General features: G+C 39.5%; 1 protein-coding gene across 2 annotated transcripts; it reads right to left on the bottom strand.

Moving 5' to 3' along the window:
* Window positions 1-1,070: 1,070 nt before the first annotated feature.
* syt9a (synaptotagmin IXa) lies at window positions 1,071-20,848 on the bottom strand. Of its 2 annotated transcripts, none has more exons than XM_020098707.2 (7): window positions 19,662-20,830; window positions 12,594-13,089; window positions 11,475-12,030; window positions 5,433-5,553; window positions 5,167-5,338; window positions 4,817-4,946; window positions 1,071-2,608 (listed from the first exon to the last, which is right to left on the bottom strand). In XM_020098707.2, exons 1-7 carry the CDS (start codon window positions 19,807-19,809, stop codon window positions 2,540-2,542), a joined length of 1,692 nt encoding a protein of 563 aa, XP_019954266.1. In that variant the 5' UTR covers window positions 19,810-20,830; the 3' UTR covers window positions 1,071-2,539. The 2 variants fall into 2 exon arrangements, with proteins under 2 accessions (XP_019954266.1, XP_069378981.1); XM_069522880.1 differs by lacking the exon at window positions 1,071-2,608 and adding an exon at window positions 2,623-4,359 and having other exon boundaries at window positions 19,662-20,848.
* Between the last annotated feature and the right edge of the window lie 4,283 nt (window positions 20,849-25,131).

Genomic DNA, 25,131 nt, shown 5'->3' with positions numbered 1-25,131 from the left:
TAGGTGGAGCCAATCCCAGCTGACATTGGGCTCTTTTTGACACATGCAGGGGATATTATGTTCATGCATGTGCTACAGTTGTTATCAATGTTGCCTTACACCAAGAGGGTTTTTGGTTCAAACAGTGGCTGGTATTTAGCATTTCTTGCATGTTCAGTGAATTTTCTGTGGGTACTCCAACGTCCTCCCGCAGGCCAAGGACATCCAGATTGGGGTCAGGTTAATTTGAGATTTTAAATTGTCCAGAAGTGTAAATGTCTCTGTATGTCAGACCTTTGACCTGTCCAGGTTGTATCCCAGCTCTCGCCCTGTGCAAGCTTGGATTGGCTCCAGCTCCGACCCACCCCTCAAAGGATGAGCAGTATAGAATGGATGCTAATGCAGAGATAGAGTATATCAAAAAGGATTAAGCCTGTGATGAAATTGGCCCATAATCAGTCTTTGACAAGTGTGAATAGAGGTTTTCTGTCAGGCTTCACTCTTCATATACAAATCAATGATCTGCCTCTGTTATGTTTTTATAACATCTTACAGACACATGCATAAATTAAAGCTTTGATTTAGTCAGACTTTTCTTACATGTGTTTCACAGTGTTTAAACTCTTCATTTGAAGGTCTCCAAACTTTGGAAAAACAAAGTCTTTCAATAACCATTATCACTTTCTGCATGTAAACCTTTGAATTTATTAACCCTCCTCTTTTATTATTTGAATCTTCTCATACTATGTTGTTTGTTTGTACAAATGTGATAATAAAAGAGAAAATCGTGTTCTGATGTTCACAAGTTATACCATATTATGGAACAATAATTGTATATGGAAGCACAACATATCTGTTTATATGGCTTTAATGTTTTGATGAAAGGGGATAATGAAAATGGCAAATAGCTAACTGTATATTAATGTTTTTTTCCTACTGGCTGTTTTGACAATGCAATTTCTTTGAGGATTATGCTTACTGCAGCCTTTGAATTCCCCCATTAGAACTGCATACACTATACCATAGGTAGCCTGGAGGACTATAGGTGTGTCTATAATAATAAATGAGAGACAATTTAGCTGTAGCTTGAACATTTTTATTTCAACTTCCACTCTCTACCAGTGCTAACCTCTAACCAACACGTGAGGCAAAAGAAACATCAGCCAGAAGCCTTAATGTGTTGACAAACGCTGGCTGTAAGCCATTGAAGGAAATTGAATGAGAAAGGAGCATGATGGGAACTGAAATGTTCCATATGGAAGAAAAAAAGAGGGGGAATATAAAAAAATTATAATGAAGTTCCAGGTGAGGAGGTTCCCACTCATCCAATAAGTCAGACAAACTCCTGGATGCAAAAAGGATTATTTAAAAAAAACAGCTTTAGCTCACACTGTGCACTCAACCAGGGCTTTCTGAAGGGTCATTCTCAGTCCCACAGTTTACCGCTCAACAAAAACAACTAGCAAATTATGAGCAACACATTTGACTGCTTCCAATCCTGTGCACACTTGAAAATAAATGGATTGCTCACCTCAAGGGGAACCACGGTAAATGTGTCCAGTTATAAAGTATTTTCAAGTTTAGTTTAATTTAGTTTAGTTTTTTAACTGCTTCAAAAAATACTTTATAGTAGTTTGTAATTTGGCTAAGGTCACGGTCAGGTGCCTACAGGTATTCATAATCTGCTTACACAAACAGTCCAATTAAGCATTTCGTCTGAAACCTCTGATACACTACATTAATAGAATTGGAATGTTACAAAATAAATTACAACTTTCTTTAAAATTTGAACGTGTTCTACCTTTTCCATTTAAATGTCCATATTTTATTGTTTCATAGATTTTGTAGTTGTTGCCTGTGTTGACCCATAGACTGTAAACCAAAAATGAGTAGAAACATCATAGTGCAGTTAAATTGTATCACACGCATAAAAGGAACCGGCAATGATCAACCGTTTTTTAATGGAATAATATTTATTGATAACATTTAACATATTTTACTTACAGATACTTTGTCTAGAAATTGACGTCACTGCACATCAACTGACAGAACAACACGCTGTATTCCCAAAATATAAAACAGAAACAAACAACTGAGGAGGAAATATCCCATCAAACCAAGACCTCATGCACCAATTCACCACCAGAATAAAATAAAAAATCAGTATGGCAGTTCAACTGGTTGTAAGTACAATGTGCAAAATACGGACTCATCTCATTGAAACAGGTAACAAGTAACAAGACTATGTTTAAAAAAAAGGACAGTCACTACTGTATAAACCCAGGAATAGCACAGACTTAAAATGTCTGCATGTGTCTCTTGTTTATGTTATTGAACATCATAGAAAAGAAAACATCCATCTTTGCGTTCATTCAACATGCAAAACTGATCCGACTGAACAGAGCTCGAGACAGTTTGTCTCTCGTTTCCATTGAAGTTTGTGGATGTCTCAGTTCTTCTTTTAGGAGCGTGTGTATGCAGCGCGCAGCAGCACCACCGTCCGAAGGTACAGCCGAGGCTCCGGGTTGATTCGTGCTCTCAGGTGAATTGTTATTCAAGGCTATGGAGAGGGAGGCGTCCTCAGAGAGTTACAGGATCCTCCCTGGCTACTTCCTGTGGTCCCCTGGTACTGTGAAAGCACCAAACAAAACAGCAAGACCTTTACCATGCATGGAAATATAGCGTACATATATCACACAGTTATATTAAGAGATGTGCAGTCCTATTTAATGAAGCCTGAGTCTTTTTTTCCATGTCATAACATCTCATCCAAAAAGTGAGGTGGAAAGTAAAAGAAACAGTGAATGCTTCCCAATTCATTTCAGATTTTTCTGAAGTGTATTCTCTCAGTTTTATTGGAATAGACTGCGCCACTGTGACTGTTTTGTTTGCCGACTCCAAACAAAGGGATGAAAGCTTTTTTTTTCCAGACAAAGTGGCTTACCTGGCAAACAAACGTGAAAGATCTGCATTTCAAAAACTTTCAAACTACAGCTCTCTGCAGTTTGGGAAGTGGTGTCAGGATCAAGAAAGAACAACTCTGACTGAAATTACTTGGGAGGAGGTAAATAATAGATGTGATTTCTTGAGGCACCAATGAAGATTTCAAAGTACTACTCACCCAAATAACCCCAAAGAAACATAACAGGCTCAATTTCAAGTTTTTACATCCATCAATGTGTCTAAGTATATTTTTTTGGTGTGCACACAAACTCAAGCAATAAAGAACTTTTTCAGTCTGAGTGCACAGGTCTGAGACACCATCCTTCAACTCTTCTGCAGACTGCATCCTCTCTGCTGTCATATCTTGTCTATAGTTTGTGTAGCTCTGTCCCTAATCCACTCTCTCTTCGTTGCAAATCACAAAAAATCTTAAGTCTCTCCAAGGGGTAGATATTTGATTTATTGTGTTTATTTTATTTGCCACATTAAAAATGGGAAGTGGTTTAAAATCTGGACCCACGTGTAGCTTAACATGCCTGGGGCTGAATCACATCAGAGCATTGTCTGCTTTGTCTCCCTTACTGGTTTCCCACTCTCCATCTGAAAAGTATGGAGATAATAATAGATATAAATGAGCAAATAAGGGGACTGCCTTGTATAGGGATCTGTCATAATAACCAAGAAAACTACGATTGAAAACATTTTTAGACTAAAAAAATGTGTTTACACAAGGTGCTGCACATCTAGACTGTCCTGTGATAACAGGCTCATAGGTCATCTGTGCAACCATCTAATTTTTATGGAATGCAGACCTCAAGCAGCCATAGTAATTCCTATGTATTGCGTAGAGTGACAAAGTCAGTGTTAGGGTTAGGGTTAACCTACAATAAACAGCATTCAACTTGTTTGTTTCCTCTTTAAAACCAATAATCAACATTCTCTTGTGTCATCAATGCCTATTTCACAATTTTAACTGTGTTTAACCATGATGACAACATCCTCAAACCTAAAGAATATTATATTATTATATCCTAAACCACAGAGTTTCCCAGCACCTATAACCATGTTGTTTTTATGCCCAACACTTATGGATGAATGTAGGGAATAAGGGCTGAACCCATGTGTTCCAATCTTTATATCTTCAGATCTCTGTAATTTGCTAGGTTTGATAGAAGGCTTTCAAATCTGCGTCACAGCTTGTTGTGTGGACTCTGAGTGTCTATGATGACCTCTGTCCAGGGATGAAAGCGCCCACGGCGTGCTCATGGGTGTCAGAACTGGACCATGGAGAGATGGAAGAAGGCAGGCTGGTCTGATGAATCATGATTTCTTTAAGTCGTGCAGATGGCCAGCTCTGTGTGAGTTATTCACCCTGAGGAAGAGATGGCTGCAAGATGCACTACAGGAAGGAGGCAAGCTGGTGGAGATGCTGCGAAGCTGGGGGCAATGTAATGTTGGGAAACGTTTGGGTCTTCACATTCATGCAGATGTTACACATGCTATCTATATTACATAAATATGAATGCTTAACCTGTACCCCCATCCCGTTATTCCCTAGTGGACCCTTTCAGGATAGTGCACCCTGCCATGCTGCAAACATTGCTCAGGAATGGTTTAATGAATATGTTAAAGGTCAGGTCTAGGCCTCCAAATTTTCCAGATCTCAATCAGATCCAGCATCTGGAGGGATGAAGGCTCCACCTCACAATTTACAGGATCTGATGCTAACGACCACAGCTCACCTTTCATAGGCCTTCTGGAGTCCATGTCTTTCTGAGTTGAGGTTGTGTTGCAGACACATACACTGTATGTGACCTGACCAATATTATGGCTGGTGGTTTTAATATCGTAGCAAATCAGTGTATGTCACCCCATCACAGTAACGCCACCTCACCTCGACAAGTGGATGCCAGTGGGCGACAGGTTTCCGTGGATATGTGAGCATTTCACCCCAGTGGTCTCGACCAAGGCTGTCTGCATCGTTACCAACTCGACACACTCCAATCACCTCATTATGGCCTACGCTGTGGGAGCAGGAGAGAGAGAGGGGGAAGAGATGTGATCACGACCAACCTGCATTCCAGAAATAATGCCGCATTACATCCTTTGTGAAGAAAAACTTGAAGCTGTCAAACAATTTGTGCGATAGGAATTTCATTCAAATCAATTCCTTGTGCTTTGAAAGTATTTTATCTTTTTTTATCATGCAAAACTGATCTGAATGAACATGTAAAGGTTCCTAACCGGTCATAATCCATGACTGCAATCAGAAGGCTGATCTGCTCTATGTTCTCTGGAGGAACATCAAAGACAATAGCCTCATTGTACACTGGATTCAGAGTGTTCCTCTTCGTCGACGTCTTCCTCTTCTTCAGTCGGCGACCATCACACATTAAAGAAACCTTCACGTACGGGTCTATGAAAGTGAGAGAAACAGAACAGGAAGACATTAATTTCTATTCAGGATTCCAGTGAGACCCTGTTGTTGTAGACAGTAAGATTTTAATTACCAGATGCACCAGTGATATCCATGGCCTTGAGATTTCGAGCCTTTATCATGGTAATAGTCAATCTGCCTGCAGTTGGCAGGTAACAGAGTGAAAACATCAGATCCCCGAGGTCCACGTTATCCTGAAAGACAACACAAAACACATTACCTCTACCGTAAGCTTTATGTTCATGATGTATTACATTCCTATCGCATTTACATGGATAAAAACAACTTGATAGGCAGCGGAGCCTTTATTTCTAGCCGAAGGTAAAGAATAATGGCTTGGCCCTTTGACACTTGCTTACAGAGTTGAAATGTGTTTCAGTTAAGGAATAGTCTCCTCTGTCACATGGCTCTAATAAAAGCCTCCCACCGTTCACCCAACAGGGAGACTTCTGTTCATCTACAGGAAAGCCAGGAGCTAACTTGTCACTTGCTCTTAAAATAGCTTCACTAAAGAAGTGAGAACCAGGAAAACACACAATTGTGTCTGGTGAATAACTCCTACAGTAGAATCTCTGATCTACTGGTACGTGTTAAAATTTTGAATCAGGTTCCATCCACTGTCCTTCCCTCATTTACAGACTTCTTTATCTCTTTCACTATTTGTCTTGATTGCTCAGCATGAATGTCGTCCTCTGTGATAAGACACTTTTAACTGTGATCTCTATCTGTGAATGGGCCAGTGTGAGTGTGGGAGAAAGCAAAGGAGGGAGACATTGGGAGATATTGAGAGGGCAGAAAAAGAGTTGTATCGTGACATGGCTTTTGAGTTACAATTAGAGTCAAGTATTGGCTATGGTGTTTGAGTTTGCATGATAGATTAACCAACAACCTTTGAGAGAATGCATTTAACGGAAGGAACCCACAGGCTTATCATGCTGCATTGTCCTTGGTCTTTGTGCCCACAGGAGATACAGGTGGATAGAGAGAGATAAGTGCCATGGTTCATGTGCTCTGGAATCACTCCCAGACAAGAAATATCTTTTATTACCTGCTGGTCGAAAGTTACACTGCACTCTACTATATAATCAGCTGAATCCCATATTTCACAAGTGACACAGAATGTATTCACGTGTGTTCAAGCATGTTAAAATGCAACACTATTAATCAAAAATAACAAAAAACAAAACAACAGCAAGCCACATGTAATAGTAATAAATTATATTTCTTTTGTCTCCATTTCCATTGCTTCAAAATCATAAAAAAACCACTTAACAATCTGCGTCTACGGTAGATAAAAACAAGCCAAATCTGGCAATGAAACAGTCCACTCTGTCAGTCCCTCCAGCAATCGTCTGGCATTTCTAACCATTAGGTGAATGAGTCTGTACAGTGAACGTGACAAATGGTCTCTGCTGTAATGGTAACAACCTATGAGGGACTGTGTATCGGTGAAGAGCAGGTTTTTGTGTGTCCGTGCGTGCGTGCATGTGTGTGTGTGCATGAGTGAGCTCAATTCTCACACTTTTAGACGACTCAGTCTGAAAGTGTGAGAATTGAGCTCACTCTAGATCCTGTAAATCCCTGATCCTAATCATCACCTGTCACATACTTTTCTACTCTAACAGAGTAACATTGATTAACAATCAATGATTCATGAAAGAAGGGTCAGCCTCTACTTCACAAACCAACCAGAAGTTGAGAGTTTACACAAAAATATCAACACTTTTGTCAATATTAATAATTCCCTCAGCTCTCTTTTTTGGAAAACTGATAGAACAACTATCTAACTGTCAATTTATGATCCTCTCATCACGGCAAATACACAAAAACCTATTCACCGGAATGGTACTTGGTAGAGCTCATACCTCCAACAGTCCCCTTAAATTCAATCAAGCTGTACCAAAATTGGACACACTCACAGATATCTGTCCACTAAATATGCCTGATTGTTTTCATCAAGATCCATGAATGATTTCCTCAGAATTAATGAAAAACACTTGATGTTAAAGAGTATAAATATAAATATAAATAAATATTTCTTCATCTTTCCACAAAGATTTATTGAAATCCATCTTGTAGTTAATCTTGCTTACAAACAAACGTACAAACCAACCAACTGGTAGCTGGAACATTCAGTTCCTGTCATGCACTGTTCCTGTAAATTACAGTAATAACATGATGTTTATGACACATTTTTAATTGTTCGTCTTTAGGTTTAAATCTTTGCCAATGTCCTCATTAAACAATGTTGGTTTCGTTAAATGTTTATACTGTAAAGTACAAGCCTCATACATTCTTGTGGTTTGCACAGGCTTCTCCCTCTAACAAACTATGCATAAAATATGCATGAACTTGTTCAACCAATCTGCTGCCCATGGCACTGACTGCAGACAGTCATGCACACTGACTGGATCAAGCACTGATCCATGTGTCTATGAATGTGTTAAGATGGTGTTAACTTTGCTTCTGAGCTCTCACTCAAAATTTGAAATGCTTACAGAGTGAGACTCTAGATCTACACGGACAGGGAGAACTCTGATGCTCCTATATACTTGACACATAATCATCTTTGAATAATCTACTCAGTTCCTTGTTCTTTTATGTTCTCAAAACCCAATTAGAATGTGTATGTGGGACACAGCTGTTGACTTTGTTGATGCCAAGTAGGGTTGTGATAAATATAAATATAAATATGACTTGTAAAGGGATGAGCTTGACCTGATTGGCCCGAGAACCTACATGTAAGTCTGGTCGACTTTATAAAGACTGCTTGAGGGATCTAACTCTCGCTTTCACCATTTACAGGTTACAAAAAGCAGGCACACATAGAGAGAAAGACCGAGACAGACTCACAGAGAGAGACAGAGAGCAGAAGGGTTCTGGCTGCCAGTATTTTTAGAGGCCATGAGTAGGAAGATTTCTTATGTTCTCCAGCTACTGTATGTGTGGCCTTGTGCTTTAAACCATGCAATGGCTGACAAGTTGATACCTGCTGCAATCAGTACCGATTTGCACCATTTTCTACATTAAAGTTATACACATCTGAAAAAAAAATAGAACTCAAATAGTACTCAGTAAGCCCCTACCTTGCCAAGACCCTAAATATGCCTAATGCTTTTTATATACTTCCTTGATTTATTGAAGAACATATCTTGCAATGTTAAAGAAAGTGAAAAGGTCCAGATTCAGGCCAGCAACCCACAGACAGGGGCAGAAACATAAAAACATAATGGGGGGGGTCTACATTCCAATGAAAAGAGGTCAATATCACTAAGAGAGAAAAAATGATTTTATGAGTGTATGGATGGATACATGAAACTCAATCAAATAAATACACAACAGCATGCACAGTTGTGGCAGTGGCCATATCTGTTGCCTCACAGCAAAAAGGTTCAAACCTGTCCACTCTATGGATCTAGGCCATTTCTGTGTGGGGTTTGGATGTTCACCTCGTGCGTGCAGGGGTTTCCTCCCACAGTCTGAAGGTGGCTCAGCTCAGGTTAAATGGTAAATTGCCAATAGGTGTGAATGTGAGTGTGAATGTTTTTTCTCTTTGTGTCGAATGTTAGAGGCTGGTGACCTGTTTAATGTGTAGAGGCCTCTCACCCAATGTCAAGCCCCCACAACCCTCAAAAGACAAGCAACCTAGCTTATGGTTGGATGGAAGGATGGACATTTACATGCAAGCTTTTAAGTACTTACTTCAACATTATTCAATATCAGTGATGGATATGACAAAATTGACATAAATTCAACCAGTGTATCTCACCACACCTCAGCTTTTACACCATAAGAGAGGTATGGCCGACTTCTACAACAACCTTCCTCCCTGATTCTTAGAGGAAGCCCTAATATTGTCAATACATGTGTGTGATTATGGAAATTGTCGAATGTAGAATTCACAAACTGTTTATACGATCCTCAAAAGCAAGATACCAACACTGGCAAATGTCATTCCCGATAAATTTATCAGTAATCAAATTCATGATACATAACAGTTAAGCTGACCTAATGCATATGATCATGAAACCAACTTTAATTTCAATTTTAACTATATTCAATACAAACGCACAATTTAAAGTCTCAGGTTGTGCAGAATTCAACCCCGCCCATGAACAAAAACCTCCAGACGTATAATCAGAAAGTGACTGATTACCATATTCACAGTCTGATTCAGGCTGATGTTTTTCAACATGCAACCTTTAATTTTCAGGAGGAAAACTGAGCGTGTTGTTGATTTAATTTTATGTACGGGTGATGAATATGTCGGACCCCTTTCACATGTTTTTCTGCTTTTAAAAAACAGGAGCACCATCTGGCTGTTATAACAACATTCATACACAAAGGTGATATACAACAGAGCAGTTATTCATAATGAAAGCATGAATGACCATGAAAATGAATAAGTGATGCAGATGTTTTCAAGGTTGTATTTTCATTTCTCAGCTAAATTACATTCATGAAATTACTATAGTGGTTCTATTTAGCCTGGATGGACAGGTGGATCAGTGGGGCACATACAATCAGGTTAGTAAGGTACAAAGCTCATTAAATTTGAATGGCTGCTGTGTAAGTCATTTACATACGCTGCACATGCAACATTGTAAAAAAATGTGTTGCTGAGATTTCTGTAGGCTGCAGTCTGCAGCAGTGCAAAAAAACCTTGGGCAGTGACACACTTATCCCACATGCTAGTCAAAGGTATTGGGAACAGAGGTTATGATTCAAGCTGACCATTGAGAACATTTGTCACAGTTTACAGACCATATGACCGTAGCTGTTGGGAAGGTTTTAGTTGCCATGTTTCCACCAAGATCCAAGCAATAACTTTTATGAGTAAAATGCTACCACAGCTATGAACACTTGGTCCATTTACTTATATGAAAATTTTACCCATTTACTCATATGAAACTTAAACCATGTTGTAAAAAAAAAACATGTTTTCCTTTTAACAGCTCTGCTTCATTGATCTTGCCTCACTGACCTTCCTGGGATGAAATAAATTGTCGGCAGAAATCAATAACATCTTATTAATGCTACTCAAGCATGCAATGCAAATATTTACAGGATCAACAGGATCCATTACACATTACTACTGGTTAAGCTCTGGTGTCTCTCCCCCAGATGCCTATCAATCAGAGCAATCACTGGAAGCATGCACTCATAAATATATACGTACATTGTCCATGACACAATAGATTTGTCACATGTCTTTCAGATGTGTTATGTAAACAGGAACAGCCAAAAAGACAACCTGAGTAGTCTAACCTGTTTGGACAATGAAAGAAAATGACAGAGCTGGTTAACCATATGGTAGCAATCATGACATCATATGTCTGGAATTGTGGATATATTATTTTGAAAAAAAAGTCAGGTTCGGTCAGACTCTGTGCTTTAAATCCTGTTGACCCTAGTAAGTCTCACTCTGGACTTCATTAACAGATGTTTGAAAAAGAGAGGTTGTGACAGATGCAGTAAATGTGAAATGAAAACATCTCACTGTCCTGCCCCCGAGTCTCTATCACTTATCGTCACAATGTTTGTCGCAAAAGGAAGACGCAAAAGGAAGACGCAAAAGGAAGACGCAAAAGGAAGACGCAAAAGGAAGGACTAATTCTACAGTGTTTCTTGGCTCCAGATAAATAATTTTATTCAATTACTTGCTCTGAAAAGGCAATAAAGCAAATGATTCAAAATATTATATAATTGTACAGATGTGTGAGAAGTATTGTCTGCAGTGGTTGGTCTTGTATTGAGCAGACACTTCCCTCGCCGCTACTAGACTCTCTATCTCACAATGGAGAGAGACAGAGCACAGTCATCAAGAGAAATCCTCTTTATGAAAGCGAGACCTATTCACCTTACCTACCAACTCATCTTCCTCTTGTTTGTTCAGAGCCGACAGCGCAGAGTATTTAAAAAGCAGACATTTTTATCTTATACTTCATACTTTCAATGTGAGACTCAAATGTGGACCAGACATGGGGCTCTCAGCATAGTCGCAGCAAATCTGTCAGCTGTGATAAAACATTTCTTACCATTTGTGATAATATTTGAATATTTCCCTAAATATAACATAGAAAACTTATCTTTATGAACAGAAGTGCTGACTTACCGAGGAGACATACTGGATTTCCCGGCAGAGCTTTGTCTCCCGTGGGAAATCTGCCAGATCCAGGAAGTTATCCACAACCACTTGGCCAATAATGTCATGGCGAGAAAAGCGGTCAAAGTCATAGACACTGAAGTGCAGCTTGCGTGTGGGAAGCTCAGAGTACGCCACGGGAAACAGAAAGACCTCGTCAAACACAGGGTTCAGCGTCTTGCGGTGCACCTTGGTCTGGTGTTTGGTCATACGATCAGGCAGCAGATAGATCTTAACGTAAGGATCAGAGGTACCAGAGAAGTCCTTGGCTGGCAGGTCCTCTGCTTTGTGGATCTTAACTATTAGCTGCTCCAGGTCACAGTCAAATTTGAGGATGAAGCTGAGGCACCCACAGCCTCCTCCTCTGCGATTTACTTCATCTCCCTCAAGGGAGCGCTGTTTGTAGAGCTCGGGTTTGAGACGGCCGAGGCCCAGTCCCATTCCAGTGAGGGAGTCCTGCCTTTGGAACTGGGCGACATTGAAGTCCGGGTTAGACAGGTTCATATGTCTTCGAATGGACCCTTGTCTGTGGGCAGAGGTAATCAACAATACAGGTCATTATACAGCAAGGTATCATCAGAAAGAACATAAGACATCCATGTCCAGATTGGACAATATCTGCACCTTTACAGTTAACACCAATACTGTGTATCAAAGCAGGAGCTACTGTCCCCAACACATGTATGTAGCCAGGCAGAGGGTTAAAGATTGTGGAGGTTGGATGATGAATTGGTTCTGTCACTCGCAATCGTGCAAGAGACTTAATTTATAATCTGTCACTGATCCGTTCTGCAAACGAACCTAAACTGTCTGTTTACATGGCTTCACTTTTAACGTACCAAAATTTAATCCACAACCACAACATTTCCCTATAAGTAAACTTGCTGTAGTTGACATACTGGGATACAGTTAAACAAGGTTTTGCAGAATCATCTGATATTGATGTTTTAGTCTGGCAATAATTTGAGTACCGATCAGCTCAAACACAAATTAATATTCGACTTGAAAGAAGGAAGTATTAAGTAAAAACTATTACAAGCTTTGCAGTAATTGTGCCTTAGCCAAAGAAATCAGAAATCTTCAACTGACCCAATTTCAGCCATTGAGCGACCAGATGGTGGGGGTTCAGTGGTCTGTCTCTGCATACGAGGGTTAGTGTGGACCCCATTTTCCCGACTTTTACTCTGGGCGTCCAGTGGGATGTCTGGAGATGTGTGACTGATCTTCATAGCTGCCTCAGGTGTGGCCAGGACCACGGGTGGTGGTGACACCGGAGTCACTGGAGCCTCCACTGATACAACAGATGCCACAGGAGTAGGCTCTCTGGCGATGGAGCAATGTAAGGATTCACGGCGGTTGTGCGTCGGTGGATCCACAGCTGTGTAAACTGGCTGTCTGGTTGCGTGCTGTGAGGGCAGAAGGCTCATGGTTGGGTTTAGGTGCCCATGGGGCTCCTTGGTGGTGGGTGAGAGCCCACGCTCTCTCCATGGTATCCAGCAGAGCTTCCAGGAGACGAAGAGAGAGACTCCAAACAGGGCTAAGCCACAGGCAGTCACCACCAGTGACAGCAGACTCACTGATATATCTGAGAAGGTGACAAGAGACACAGGAAATAAGGATCTGACAGTAGATTCAGTTTGATTCCTGCTTTGTTGCAAAGCCAAGATTTGAACCCATTGACCATCTTTAGCCATTTTTTATTTTAGCAAGTTTGAAAACTCTTTAAAAATATTGAATCACAGTGTTGTTACAGTAACACTCAGGGGCATGTGATGTGTTTTTTTCTTCAGCTGTGGTGTCACAATAGAAGAATGTGTTTGAACAAATCACTCCTTTGGACTAACTAACAAAAAACTTGATTTATTACAACTGGGACGTTAGCTTTCTTCCTCTTTTCTCCTTTTCTCTTCTATTGTTACAAAGAATCCCTCAGAAGATTAATTAGGATTAACTACATTATTTAATTATACTGTGCAGCCTTATATCTGTCCCCCAAGTGGAGTGTGCCCCACGCTGTATTTCCAGTCCTTTGCAGATAAGAGCAGCGTAATAGTTTGTTAAAAGAAAAGCAGCATTCAATTCATGTTCATACACACACGATGTAATACTGTAAAAGCTGCTGAGCTGTTTTATTCATTACAATTGAAAATGTTTAGAATAGTTTTGGAGAGAGGACATCTCATTAGAGTAAAACAAGGTTACAATATATTGTGTAGGTCTATGGTTGCAACAATATTATTTTGTAAATGAATAAACACAGTGAACTGGACTTGCTTTCAGTAGCACACACCTCTGCCCAATGGCTCCATTTACATTCAATCAAGCTGCACAAATTGTACACATTAATAGAAATCAGTCCCCTCAACATGTTGTTTTTTCCCCTCAGATCTATTAATTATTCAGGGAAATCTGAAAAAATAAAAAACACCCCATCATGCAATGTTGAAGAAATACGGCAATCAAACATAACCTTATAGGGAAAGTAAACTTGTAAACTAATCAGCATCAGCACTGAATGTTACAAAGCAGGTTACTTTATTTAAATAGAAGCAAAGCTAAATAGCCGTCCTGCTCTCCAAACTGTTAAGAGTTGACTTGAGTTTTACAGCTTTGCTCTTTCTCTTCTGCTAAAGAAGTTGTTACACAAGTCAAACACCAGCGAACCAAAAGTAGCAAATCACGGTTGAGTAAAATGAAGGTTGACATAAATTCACCATGTCATGAAACCTAAGCTCAAACTCTCTATAGCTAACTTTAATGCATAGCATAAATTTAAGTCAAGACACTTGTGGGCAAGAGCAGCAGCAGTGTCTTCAGTGGGAGTATACAAGTTTACAGGAGTATCACACCGCTGGCCTGAGACTGTCAAGAAAGAGTTTATGGTTTGAAAACATGACACTGAATACTCCTGCGGTGCTTTGTTTACGCCAGCGCAGGGTGTGCGCTGTGGAGAGGCAGGAGAGGTGTGGTGCAACAGAGTCACCAAAGGCTGTCTGAATCATCTCTGCTCTTCAGAACTGGGTGGCTGTTTCTGAAGGATAAATCAGAGAAACTGCTGCAACATGGCAGCACTGAGGTACAAACTGTGACTCCATGCAATAAAAACAGGAGTTTTGTAAAAAAAAATAATTCTTTTGTTTTTGTTCTCCTGCCTTTGCACTGTTGTCATTGTCAACAAACCAGAACTGTTCATAAGAAAGTATTGAAGATAAAACCTGCTTCTTTGTCCACAATTTCACACATTTAACGTTGTGATGTTACGTGTGTTTGAGGTCAGCTTGAGGTGCAACTCCTCTCGTACATCCTGTGAATACACTGATGTTAAAATCCATTAAACAGACCACTAGTTTAAAGGCAATAACAAACACATGAAGAATCATATAAAAAACATATTAATATTTTTACAGCTGGGGTCCCTGAGACCCCCGAACAAGAAGTTTTGAGCAATTGTCAAATCAAGCTGATGAAATAATTTCAAGTATGTTTTGTACATTTAAGATGAGGATTAGTGTAATTGTTTGTCTATGAAACAATCATGATTTACACCTTTGAAAGTCTGAATAGGATTTATGATGTGAATTCAAATAAATAGATTTCTTATTAGTGCAGTAAAACCAGGTCAAATAGCATAAGGATGTAAATGACTGATGATTTAATGTGCCGTATATTTTATATTTGTTATATGTTATATATATTTGTATATGTTCTGAACCCTTTTCACATCAAACAACATAAACTGTATCAGTAAAGATTTGGTTGTGTAGCTACAAGTCACATCGTCAAGAATTGAGAACGTTTGATGAGTTTTTAGGAATATCTTGGTGTAATTATGAAATTACCACTAAGCTGTACCTTCACATACTGGATAGAGAAACAGTTGCTTTGCTATTAGCAGATAATAATAATGAGGTAGAAAAATAACTAGCAGCCCATGTAGTAGCCATCAGGAGCAAAGGGTACAGGGATTAACATCCGTCACTAATTCAGTGAATGACATGTTATTAGAGCAGCTGATGTTTTATGAGAGTCATAACCTGCATCTAGCATGAATCCAGCTGTTTTCAAGTCGATCTCAATAATGATAATTATAGTAATAATAATCAGATGCCTTTACATTGACAGCATCACTGGCTCCTTCTGAACTGGCTCCCTTCTCTTGAATTATTGGAAATGATGAGGGAGAAACAGTCCTCATTCTGTGCATTCAAAAATGTAATTTACATCAGTAAAATCAAATTAGTATTAAACAGTGTTTTAGTGTAAAATTTTTCAGAACCTAATGTTGTTGTACAAATAAATTTGGAAAGCAGCCACTTGTTTTGGCAAGCTCAGATCCTTAAAACATCACATTAGTTTACTTATGAACGATGTGTTGGAGTTAATTCAGTTTAGATGAGATTTTTTAAAGTGTAATCGCAATATTGACCTTTCATAAAAAAATGTTGCTACTTGTCTTGTATATTGACTTTTTTATGAGGCCAAATAAACGTGTGTATTTTGAGGCAGCTGAATATGGTTTTACTATAATGTTCATCTGCATGTGCCGGAGTGAACTGTTGCCCAGCAACAACTGTTGTAGGAGAAGCTGGTTTAAAGGTGGGAGGACAGACATTGTAGGTGAAGATTATCCTGTTTTATTTGTAGAAAACCATGTCCACTGATGGTTTATACATGTTCATCTCATGAACCACCTCTTTAATTATTTCATACATTAGTTGTTGATTCAGTATATTTTCATCTACAAGCCTCTGTTTACCATTATGTGTCTAATGCTGTGCTGATAAACTTCCATCCAGCTGCTGCACTGTTTACTTTCATTTGTTGTTTTGAAATATCTTCTGAAGTAAAACAAGTCCAGGCTCCTGCACAGTGTTGTTTTAATAGCATCAGCTTTATCCTCCTGACCATGGCATTTTGTGGCTGTGCCTCATCCTCTGCAAGGAAAGTGTTGCCGATGTATCCAGTTTATGTGCAACAGGCTATTGGGTGCCTAAAGGATTAAAATAAATCCAAAGAAAAGTAATTAGTGTATAATGAGTGCAATTACTTAATAATCGTAATGGGTAAATTTATGCCATTTTGGTTTTTGAGACGGTAATAATTGCTCTTGACTAACCTATCATTGTTTAGCACATTGCTGCTCTATGAGCCAAAACGCTTTGATTAGAAAAGAAAAGAATGTTGATATGGTTCAAAGAATAATTTCTCATAATGAGCATTATTATCTTAATCCTAAAATACACAATTTCTGATGGACTTCTTTCTTTTTGTATGAGCTATTAAGCTTGTGTATCTTTATTTTGACTGGTTGACTTTATGAAGAGCTTTAACAATTACGTGAAACAATCGGTGACTCGAGAAGCAGCTGCAGTAGAAGATTTTATGTATTTTGATTTATGTATTTATGTGTTTATTACTGCAGCAGTAACAGATACTGTATGTGTAAAATTTGTAAATATGACATACATAGTAACAGCTATGTGAAAAAAGTTTGATGCCATAGTCTTAATTTTGCATGATGGACAGGATTGTTTTTATTTAGACTATAAAACTATACTTCCTTCCTGAGTAACAGGTGACAGAATAGAAGTATATACTGTAGTTTGTTACATAAAGACAATATTATCATCATGTGCTGTGGAGCTGTATCTATGCTTGCATGTTAAATAATCATGTTAAATCCTTCCATCTTTGTTTCATTGCATACATCAATAGAAAATCCTGGATATTGAGATATGCCATATAAAGAGTTATTTTAAATAATGTTATTTAGTATTTACACATTTTTAACAACATTCCAAAGCTGTTTGTGATATAAGTGGTATTTCTGTTTTCTGTCTTTGGTGGTGCCTCATTTAAATTATATGACAGACTCAGGATTTCTCATGAAGGAAGAAGTCTTGAAAGAGAAAAATGGTTTAAAAACTAAGAAACTAAAACATCTCAGAACTTCTCAAGCTACCAGGAATCATTTAGAACTGAATCACATCAAGCATGATCAGATTTCAAGCCTAAACGTTAAAAATGTAAAAATATTTACTAAGTAATGCTGTAAAACTTAATGATTCGGCTTAAATGTAAATGTGCATTTTAGTTTAAGGTTAATGAGACAATACAGTATATCACACCACATTTAAAGATTCATACACAACAAATCTGAAAGATGATTTAACACCAGGTAACCCATCCAATTTCTGCATTATTGGTTGATAATGGACAGACTGTGTGTGTGTGTGTGTGTGTGTGTGTGTGTGTGTGTGTGTGTGTGGGTGTGTGTGTGGGTGTGTGTGTGTGTGTGGGTGCTGTCAAGAGAGTGTGCACAGCAACTCAGACAAACTGTCCTTTCTGTGCTCTGAGATTCTGTGATAACCAGAGTAAGTGTGATTTGGGAGAATAAATCTGGAGAAACTGAGGCACTCGCCATCTGAGGACACTGAGCCCACAGTCAACTTGGTAGGAGGCCTGAGCGCTGCCTGGTGGAGAGGACAGACATCTGGAAGGATCCAGAAACTGCATTACTACAAAGAGGCTGGACCACATTTATAGAGTAAAGGACCTTCAAAGGTGCTGTAGTGTAGGAGGCAAGTATAGTGCTGAAAAAGCTAAATATGGATCTACCTATGTACTGAGAGCTTGTTATTCATCTTGAATATAACTAATGTAAACTGTGAGTACAATTACTATCAATACAAATTACACAAGAGGGGAGCTGTGACTCAGGAGGTAGAGTGGGTTGTCCACTACCCAGAGAGTCGGTGGTTTAATTGCTGTCTCCCCATTCTAAAGTTAGACAAGATACTGAACCCCAAACTGCCCCTGACAGCTGAGCCTGCAGTATATGATTGATTTATGATAGAGAAAGCATCCAGCACCCAGTTAGCCAGCTATCTAAGGCTGGAAACAATAGGAAACTGTTTGAGATTTCAAGTTTCAAGATGTTAGAAAGTCAGGCCAAGACATAATCCAGCAAATAATTGGTCAATTAATATATATATATAAACATACATTTATAACTTTATGATTTATGCCCAGCATGTCTGTAAGAAACACTTAAATGTTTATAAGCAAAAAAGACACTGAATCCCACCCTGAACTCTATGTCCCATAGTGTTGGACATGCTCTCACTTTTATCTTCTTCCTGTTATTCTGTCACGGGTGTAGCCATCATGCCGGGTGAACACCAGCTAGAAATAAAACCTTATGGGCGAGCTATCTCAGCAGCTATAACCTCACTACAGTGCTGTAACAATCCCACTTTTGAAACTGATAGAGTGCAATGGAAATAACAAGACAGGATCGGCCTGTGTGATGAATGAGGGAGGCAAGGAGAGAGCTGTGAGATTAGGCAACAGAGGGAGGGAGAAGGATGGATGGGAAAGGAGTGGGAATTAAAAAAAAAGGGCTTTCATGTGGTGAATACTGATTATTAGCAGTAATGCAAACTAATGGGAGCAGAGTGAATCTAGCAGGAATGCGGAGGAGTGCAGTTACTGTGCTTTCTCAGATGATCATACACACACACACACACACACACACACACACATCTACACATGACATTCAGATAAAGATGATGTTTTTGAGCAGTGGTCACATTTCTTCATCAGACTGAATGTGTAAAGGTCTTCTTTACGCATATAGCAAATGTTTGGAGCAGCAGCATGTGTATAGTGAGATGAAGAATTAAATCTAGGCTAAACTTCAAAGGCAGTAGGATACAGTAAGTGTGCCACCATAGTAATGCCGGCTCTAGCTGAACTCATGCAAGAAAGAATTATAAAATAATAATTTCATATGATGTATCATTATGTGACTACATGATACCATTGCCTGTATATGTTGATGAATTGAATCATACCACATATTAAGACCCATGCAGGTAATGGATTCAATATTATTGGCTATTAGATTTAAAACGTTCGACACTCTGTAAAAAGACTGTTGTTAGGTGAACTGATATACTTGAATTTGATGATTGAGTGAGCTAATCAAATGTAAAATATAAATGAGTGTGTGAGTGTAAAAGCGCTCAAATCAACACCTCCTCTCCACATTTTTTGACGCAGAATGTTCAATGAAAAAAGTCACATGCGCGTCCACTTAATTCAGTCCCACACGACCCTCTGCCAGAATCACGCGTTCATGATCATGCCCCTCACCTGAATCCGTGTAGCGTGGCCTGGCGAGGTCTCGGAAATAGTAGATAAAATTCAGGCAGTTCTCATTCTGCACTTCCCCCTTCGAACAAAGATCTGACAGGAGTTCAAGCGCCTTTTGACAAATCTCGTCATCTCTGTCTCCAGGCATTTCCCACCAGCATCCTTATAAATGGAGGGTCTCTTTAGGCACCACCACACCACTCCACTCCACTCTGCCCGCTTGACAGTCACCTACACTCCACGCTGCTTAGCAAGGTTTTTTTTAGAGTCATCCAGAGGGGCACGCCTACTCTCACGATGGAACCGTCGTGTGTTACAAGGAGCGGAAAATAACCCACTAGTCCAAGTTATCCAGAGAGCTGGTGCTCCTCTTCGCATGTGGACACAGAGGAGTTTTACGCATCGTTCAGTGGACGGTCCGCTCGCGCTGCTGCTCCGGATCAAAGCCACCGGTTGAATCCACGCTCCGCCACTGCGGCGCCAAGCGCTGTCCGAGGTGCTGAAATGTGTGTGCGCCTCAGAGACACGAGGCTGCTGCTGCTGCTGTCGTCTGGTGTCTTCACGCCTTCAAGCGGCAACAAGCTCTGAAAAAGTTTGGCATCATTTTCTGATAAATGAAGAAGGAACTGCATCTGATAGCAGCACTACCTGTAGCAGGCGATCACTCCTCTGCCAAGACGAATGTGGTATGGTTCTACGTGTCTGCACGCGGCCAATCAGAGGATGGCATGGTTTTCTCCCCGTTGTGTGAATCAAGCTATTTTCTTTCTTTTTAAAACACAACAAGGCATATATCACAAAAGCCCCTCCTGTATGCTTATCTTGCATAATGTAAGTCTTGTATAAATGAACTTCAAGGAGCACAGCCAGTAAAACCAGTGTCACCCTCCAGATGAGTGATCTTTTCGTCAGTAAGCTCTTCTGGTCCTTCCTAGACAGCCACAGCTATGGACTCATCTGCAATGACACCCATGGTTTGTCTTGCCATTCTCAGTTAGAAATTAGAAACATGTGCAGGCACATACAGAGAGGGCGTTTATTTGTCTTCCTGTCTTTATTTTTTTATTGTTCATAATAATTTCTGGAGTGCTCAGGGCATAATTATAATCAACAACACCTCCATAAATTTCTCATGGGACAATCAATTTCAATAATTTAGTGTGCCTTGTTGAGTGTACCACAGTCAAATTCACCTTCACTGAGTTCATTTCAGTGATTGACACAGCCAGTAATTATGGAAAAGATTCTCTTCGGTGATGCATACTATTGCTCTTGAGTGGAAAAAGTAATAGCCTGAGTGTGTGTTTCACGCCACAAGTGAAACCATGCTCTCTGTGACATGCATCATGCAAAGACACCTGCTGTAGGCTTAACTATGTAACTGAGAAATAATCTGTGATGTAATGGGGGATGTATAGAACACATTAATGAGGTTACTGGGGAAATATCAGTTCAAAGAAGAAGCTAAAAGAGACAGAGTATCAAAAATCCCCCTTCTTATCATTATAACAAGGATAGAGCTTCACATTTATTGGCAATTTCTAAAGGGACAAACAGACCATGGGTTCTAAAAGAAAGAGATTAGGGAGATGAAAAAAGTGACAGATAAATGAGCTTGCTGTGTTCTGGGTGAGTTTCATGCTTATTCCACCAAGAACAAAGAGCCCAGCATTCATCTCCCATCAGAGATAAACACAACTTCTAATGAGCTGTGGCCTGTGTGCTTTTATCTGCTCCTCTGTCTTACAAATGGTGTGTTGAAGCTACTCTCCTGCTATGTGATAATAAGAACCTATCAGTTACCTGAACGACTCTCCACACAGGAAGAACATGTGATTGTGGTTAGCATGTGATTCATTTCAGCAGTTATAGAGGTGGAGTTTGTGAGCCTAGAGATTAGATAATGGTAACTATAATGGTAGCTGTGTGTGTGTGTGTGTGTGTGTGTGTGTGTGCGCGTGTGTGTGTGTGTGTGCGTGCGTGCATGCGTGCGTGCGTGCGTGTGTGTGTGTGTGTGTGTGTGTGAATGTGTGTGCGTGTGCGTGTGTGTGTACATGAGTGTGTGTGTTTTCCATTCAAAAATTGTTCACACAGCAGTAAGTCAGCTTTCTTGGTGTCCATGGCAACTACAAAAGACAGAAAGCACACTTCACCTATATCTTCTCTTTAACTCATTCTTTCAGCCTCTCTCCTCCACTATCAACTCTTTAGCATTACTTCCCTCTTCTCTTTTTTAATATGTTTTTCTTCTCTCGTCGTTGTCTTGTTGTCTCCTGTTGTGCTTTGAAGCTTCAGAGTGATAAAGGGTTGATGCAGAGTACCTGCAGACACTCATAACTCTGAACTGCTACAATATAGGCTATTGAGATGAGATGATTTTCCTCCAACACTAAATCACCAATTCCTGGTGTGCACAGGATTGAAAGAGTTCATTCTTACTACATCAACAAGCCAGTCAATCAATCAGTCGCAGTTATTATATCAATACATCTCATCTGCTTTTGAGAACAAGGCTGTGATTTCCTGCACTGAGATGGAGAGTTTATTGAAAGAGCAGCCCTTTCTAGGGATAGGAAATAAATGCAGAGCCATCATCCAGTAATCAATCAACCTGTTAGCACCACAGGTATTCGCGATTCCTCTTGAGTTTCAGAAGAAACTGTTTGAATGTTATCAGTGGTCACATGGAAAAACATGTGACAGGATTACATCACCTAGAGATCTAAGCACTGAGCCCTGACACCAGCAGTGAGGTTGCACTGGGACTTTCTTTCCACTTCACTTGTTATAAGCAACAAATGATGGAGGGTCTTTGTCCATTTCTGTCAGTACAGACAGTAAAACTGTGCCAAAGGCTGCAGTGAGATCGGTTCAAGGGCTGAGAACAAACCTAGCTGTTCCAGGAGGGTGAAGTATCGCAGTGACTGGTTGCTTCTGTGAATTTGTTGTTTTGAACTGGGATTGGTTTGGACCCCTGAAACTAGGGACTCAATATACAAAACGCAAATTAACAGAAGGAAGCCTCTCTGAGACTACCGTGTATGTAAGATAGTGTGTGTGCGAAGCCGATTGGATTCAACTAAACACAACTCTTTGATTAAATAGAGATTCAGTGACTTCTCCTCCACTTTACATTAGTGTTTGTTAAAATGCTAATGGTCCAGTTCCTTGGTTTCTCCCTATAAAATCCAATTGATTTTTTAGTGGGTCAGGAGCTTCTGTAATGAGAGCTATTTATTGTTTTATGGATCAGTCTCTCATCCTGTGTTTCCTGTGGCCACAGAGGTGGTAAGAGATTACTTTGCATTTCTGGGCAGATTATCTCAATAAAACTATGACTTCCTCTATCACTGCAGAGTTCAATTCATTTATTTCCAGGTCTTAATGCCTTAGTCCTGATGATCCTTTGAACATGTGTTTCACACTGAGATGAAGATCTCAAAAATGCTTTGTCTGGTTCAAATAAGTTCAACAGAGGATCATCACCAAACAAAGAACAAAAAACTCTCCCTGCACCATTGTAATAACATGCTTATTAGCGAATGTGTGACAATCATTTTAGAAGACAAAGTCAATAGTTTGTGAGGAACACAGAGTTTTCTGAAAGTTCTTTATAAGCACAGATAAAAAGAGCGAGAACAGGAAGCTCTGCTTTGACAAGCAGACCTATCAGCCACAGGAGAGAAGCATATGACTAGATGAGTCCCAAGGAGAATCAGTACTAGTTGTTTTCCGTGAAATTTCACATCTGCTGCCTAAGCCTCTCAGCATTCTTTGAGTCAAACAAAGTGGGGTTCGTAGAGAAGCTGTACACAAAGGAAGACAGGATGGAATTCTCTCTCATCTCAATTGCTCTTTCTCTGTCTCTACTTTTCTCTCGATGGCTAAAAGAGAGGCCTTGAGGGTTTGAGGAATGGGTCTCAAAAAACAAAGGCACAAAGCAAAGCCAATTCAAGATATTTTGGTGTGTGTGTGTGTGTATGTGTGAGAGAGAGAGCTAGACTGAGGAAGATCATGCTGTGTATATGAAGAACAGAATAATGTAGGGTGTTAGTGTGTGGGGGGAAGGGAAAAGAAGGAAAAACTGTAAGAGGAAAAAACAGAGGCAACAGAGACGTCTTCACCATGAGACCACTAGAGGTTTTTCAGGCTGGGATTTGTGTGCCATACATTTATCATCCATTGACAACATGGAGTTTAGTGGCAGAGTTTCCTTAATGAATTCAGCCCTTAACCTCAAAGACTGAAAGAATTTATTTCTGGGTACAACACAAACTCTATTGCATGTGCAACAACTGATAATAATAATTTTTATAGGCTGTACTGAATGGGATATGTGAGGTTTCTAAGGATCTGGAGCAGGCACCAGTTGACTGATCATTTATTAACTCTACTCTATAATCATTAATAGAATCTTTCATTTACAATGTGCTAATAAGACTAATAGATTTTCACTTGTTTTTGGGAAAAGGTTAAACACCCAGAGAGTCTGAGTAGGCACAGCAGGCTTGTCCCCTGATCTCACTCCATACATCTGCCAGATGAACCAGCAGCATAATCTCATGGGCTCAATGAATATAATTTTTTTATTTTATTATGAAAACATGAAATGATATCAATTGATGCACGGTGATAAGAATTCAGTCATTATTTTCAACATATTGCTCACTTTATTAACATAGTCTGTATTTGGATTTGAGGCCACTTGATCGTTAACGTCTAGCGCCACCATCAGGATGTTTTATTTCCATTTTCCATTTTTACAGCTGCTTATATTTTAAATGTTGCTGATATTATTCTTTTGTCTCATATATCATACGATAGATTATAATGTTAATCTATTTTAATTGAAGGGATGTATCTTTAAGTTATCTGATTATTTGAGAATTTTAACATTTAAATGACTTTTAGCTGTTAAAGACGGACTTTAGCATGTTTCTTTGAGAGGGTTTCAGGCCTATATTAAATAGTGAATTCCACCATATGCAGAAAGTTGCATGCAAGTCTGCACAGTGTTGTATTATCAGGATTGGAGGAATAGCTTGGTTGCTGGGTGGTTGGACCCAATGTGATTGATAGCTCAGCACAGTCACTTTATATGATGAAATCTGATTTAAAAGACCAAATGTAATGAAGGAAGACCATCACTAAAGGGAAGGAAGACTACCACTGTGTCCTTTTAAAAACCATAGGGCTGTATAGTAACAATTATACATGCTCCCTTCTCTCAATGGTTCAGTCAGATCAGAGGCCTTCTCTTGCACAGCTTCATAGATGTTTATATATTTGCATTTATATCTAATGCAGTCTGACAGAGGAGGTTTGTTCACCTTACAGAGCAACACAAATTCACAGCTGTGATTACACTAAGCCGTCTTCAGTCCGTCTGTTTTATCACCTTATTACACCATACCTTCACAAAAAACTTAGATCATATTGGCAGACCAAATACACCAGAGTCATAGTACAT

Source organism: Paralichthys olivaceus, chromosome 1 (genome assembly GCF_024713975.1).
Source record: "Paralichthys olivaceus isolate ysfri-2021 chromosome 1, ASM2471397v2, whole genome shotgun sequence".
Classification (NCBI taxonomy): Eukaryota; Metazoa; Chordata; class Actinopteri; order Pleuronectiformes; family Paralichthyidae; genus Paralichthys; species Paralichthys olivaceus.
This window is presented reverse-complemented; position numbering and strand designations above follow the sequence as displayed.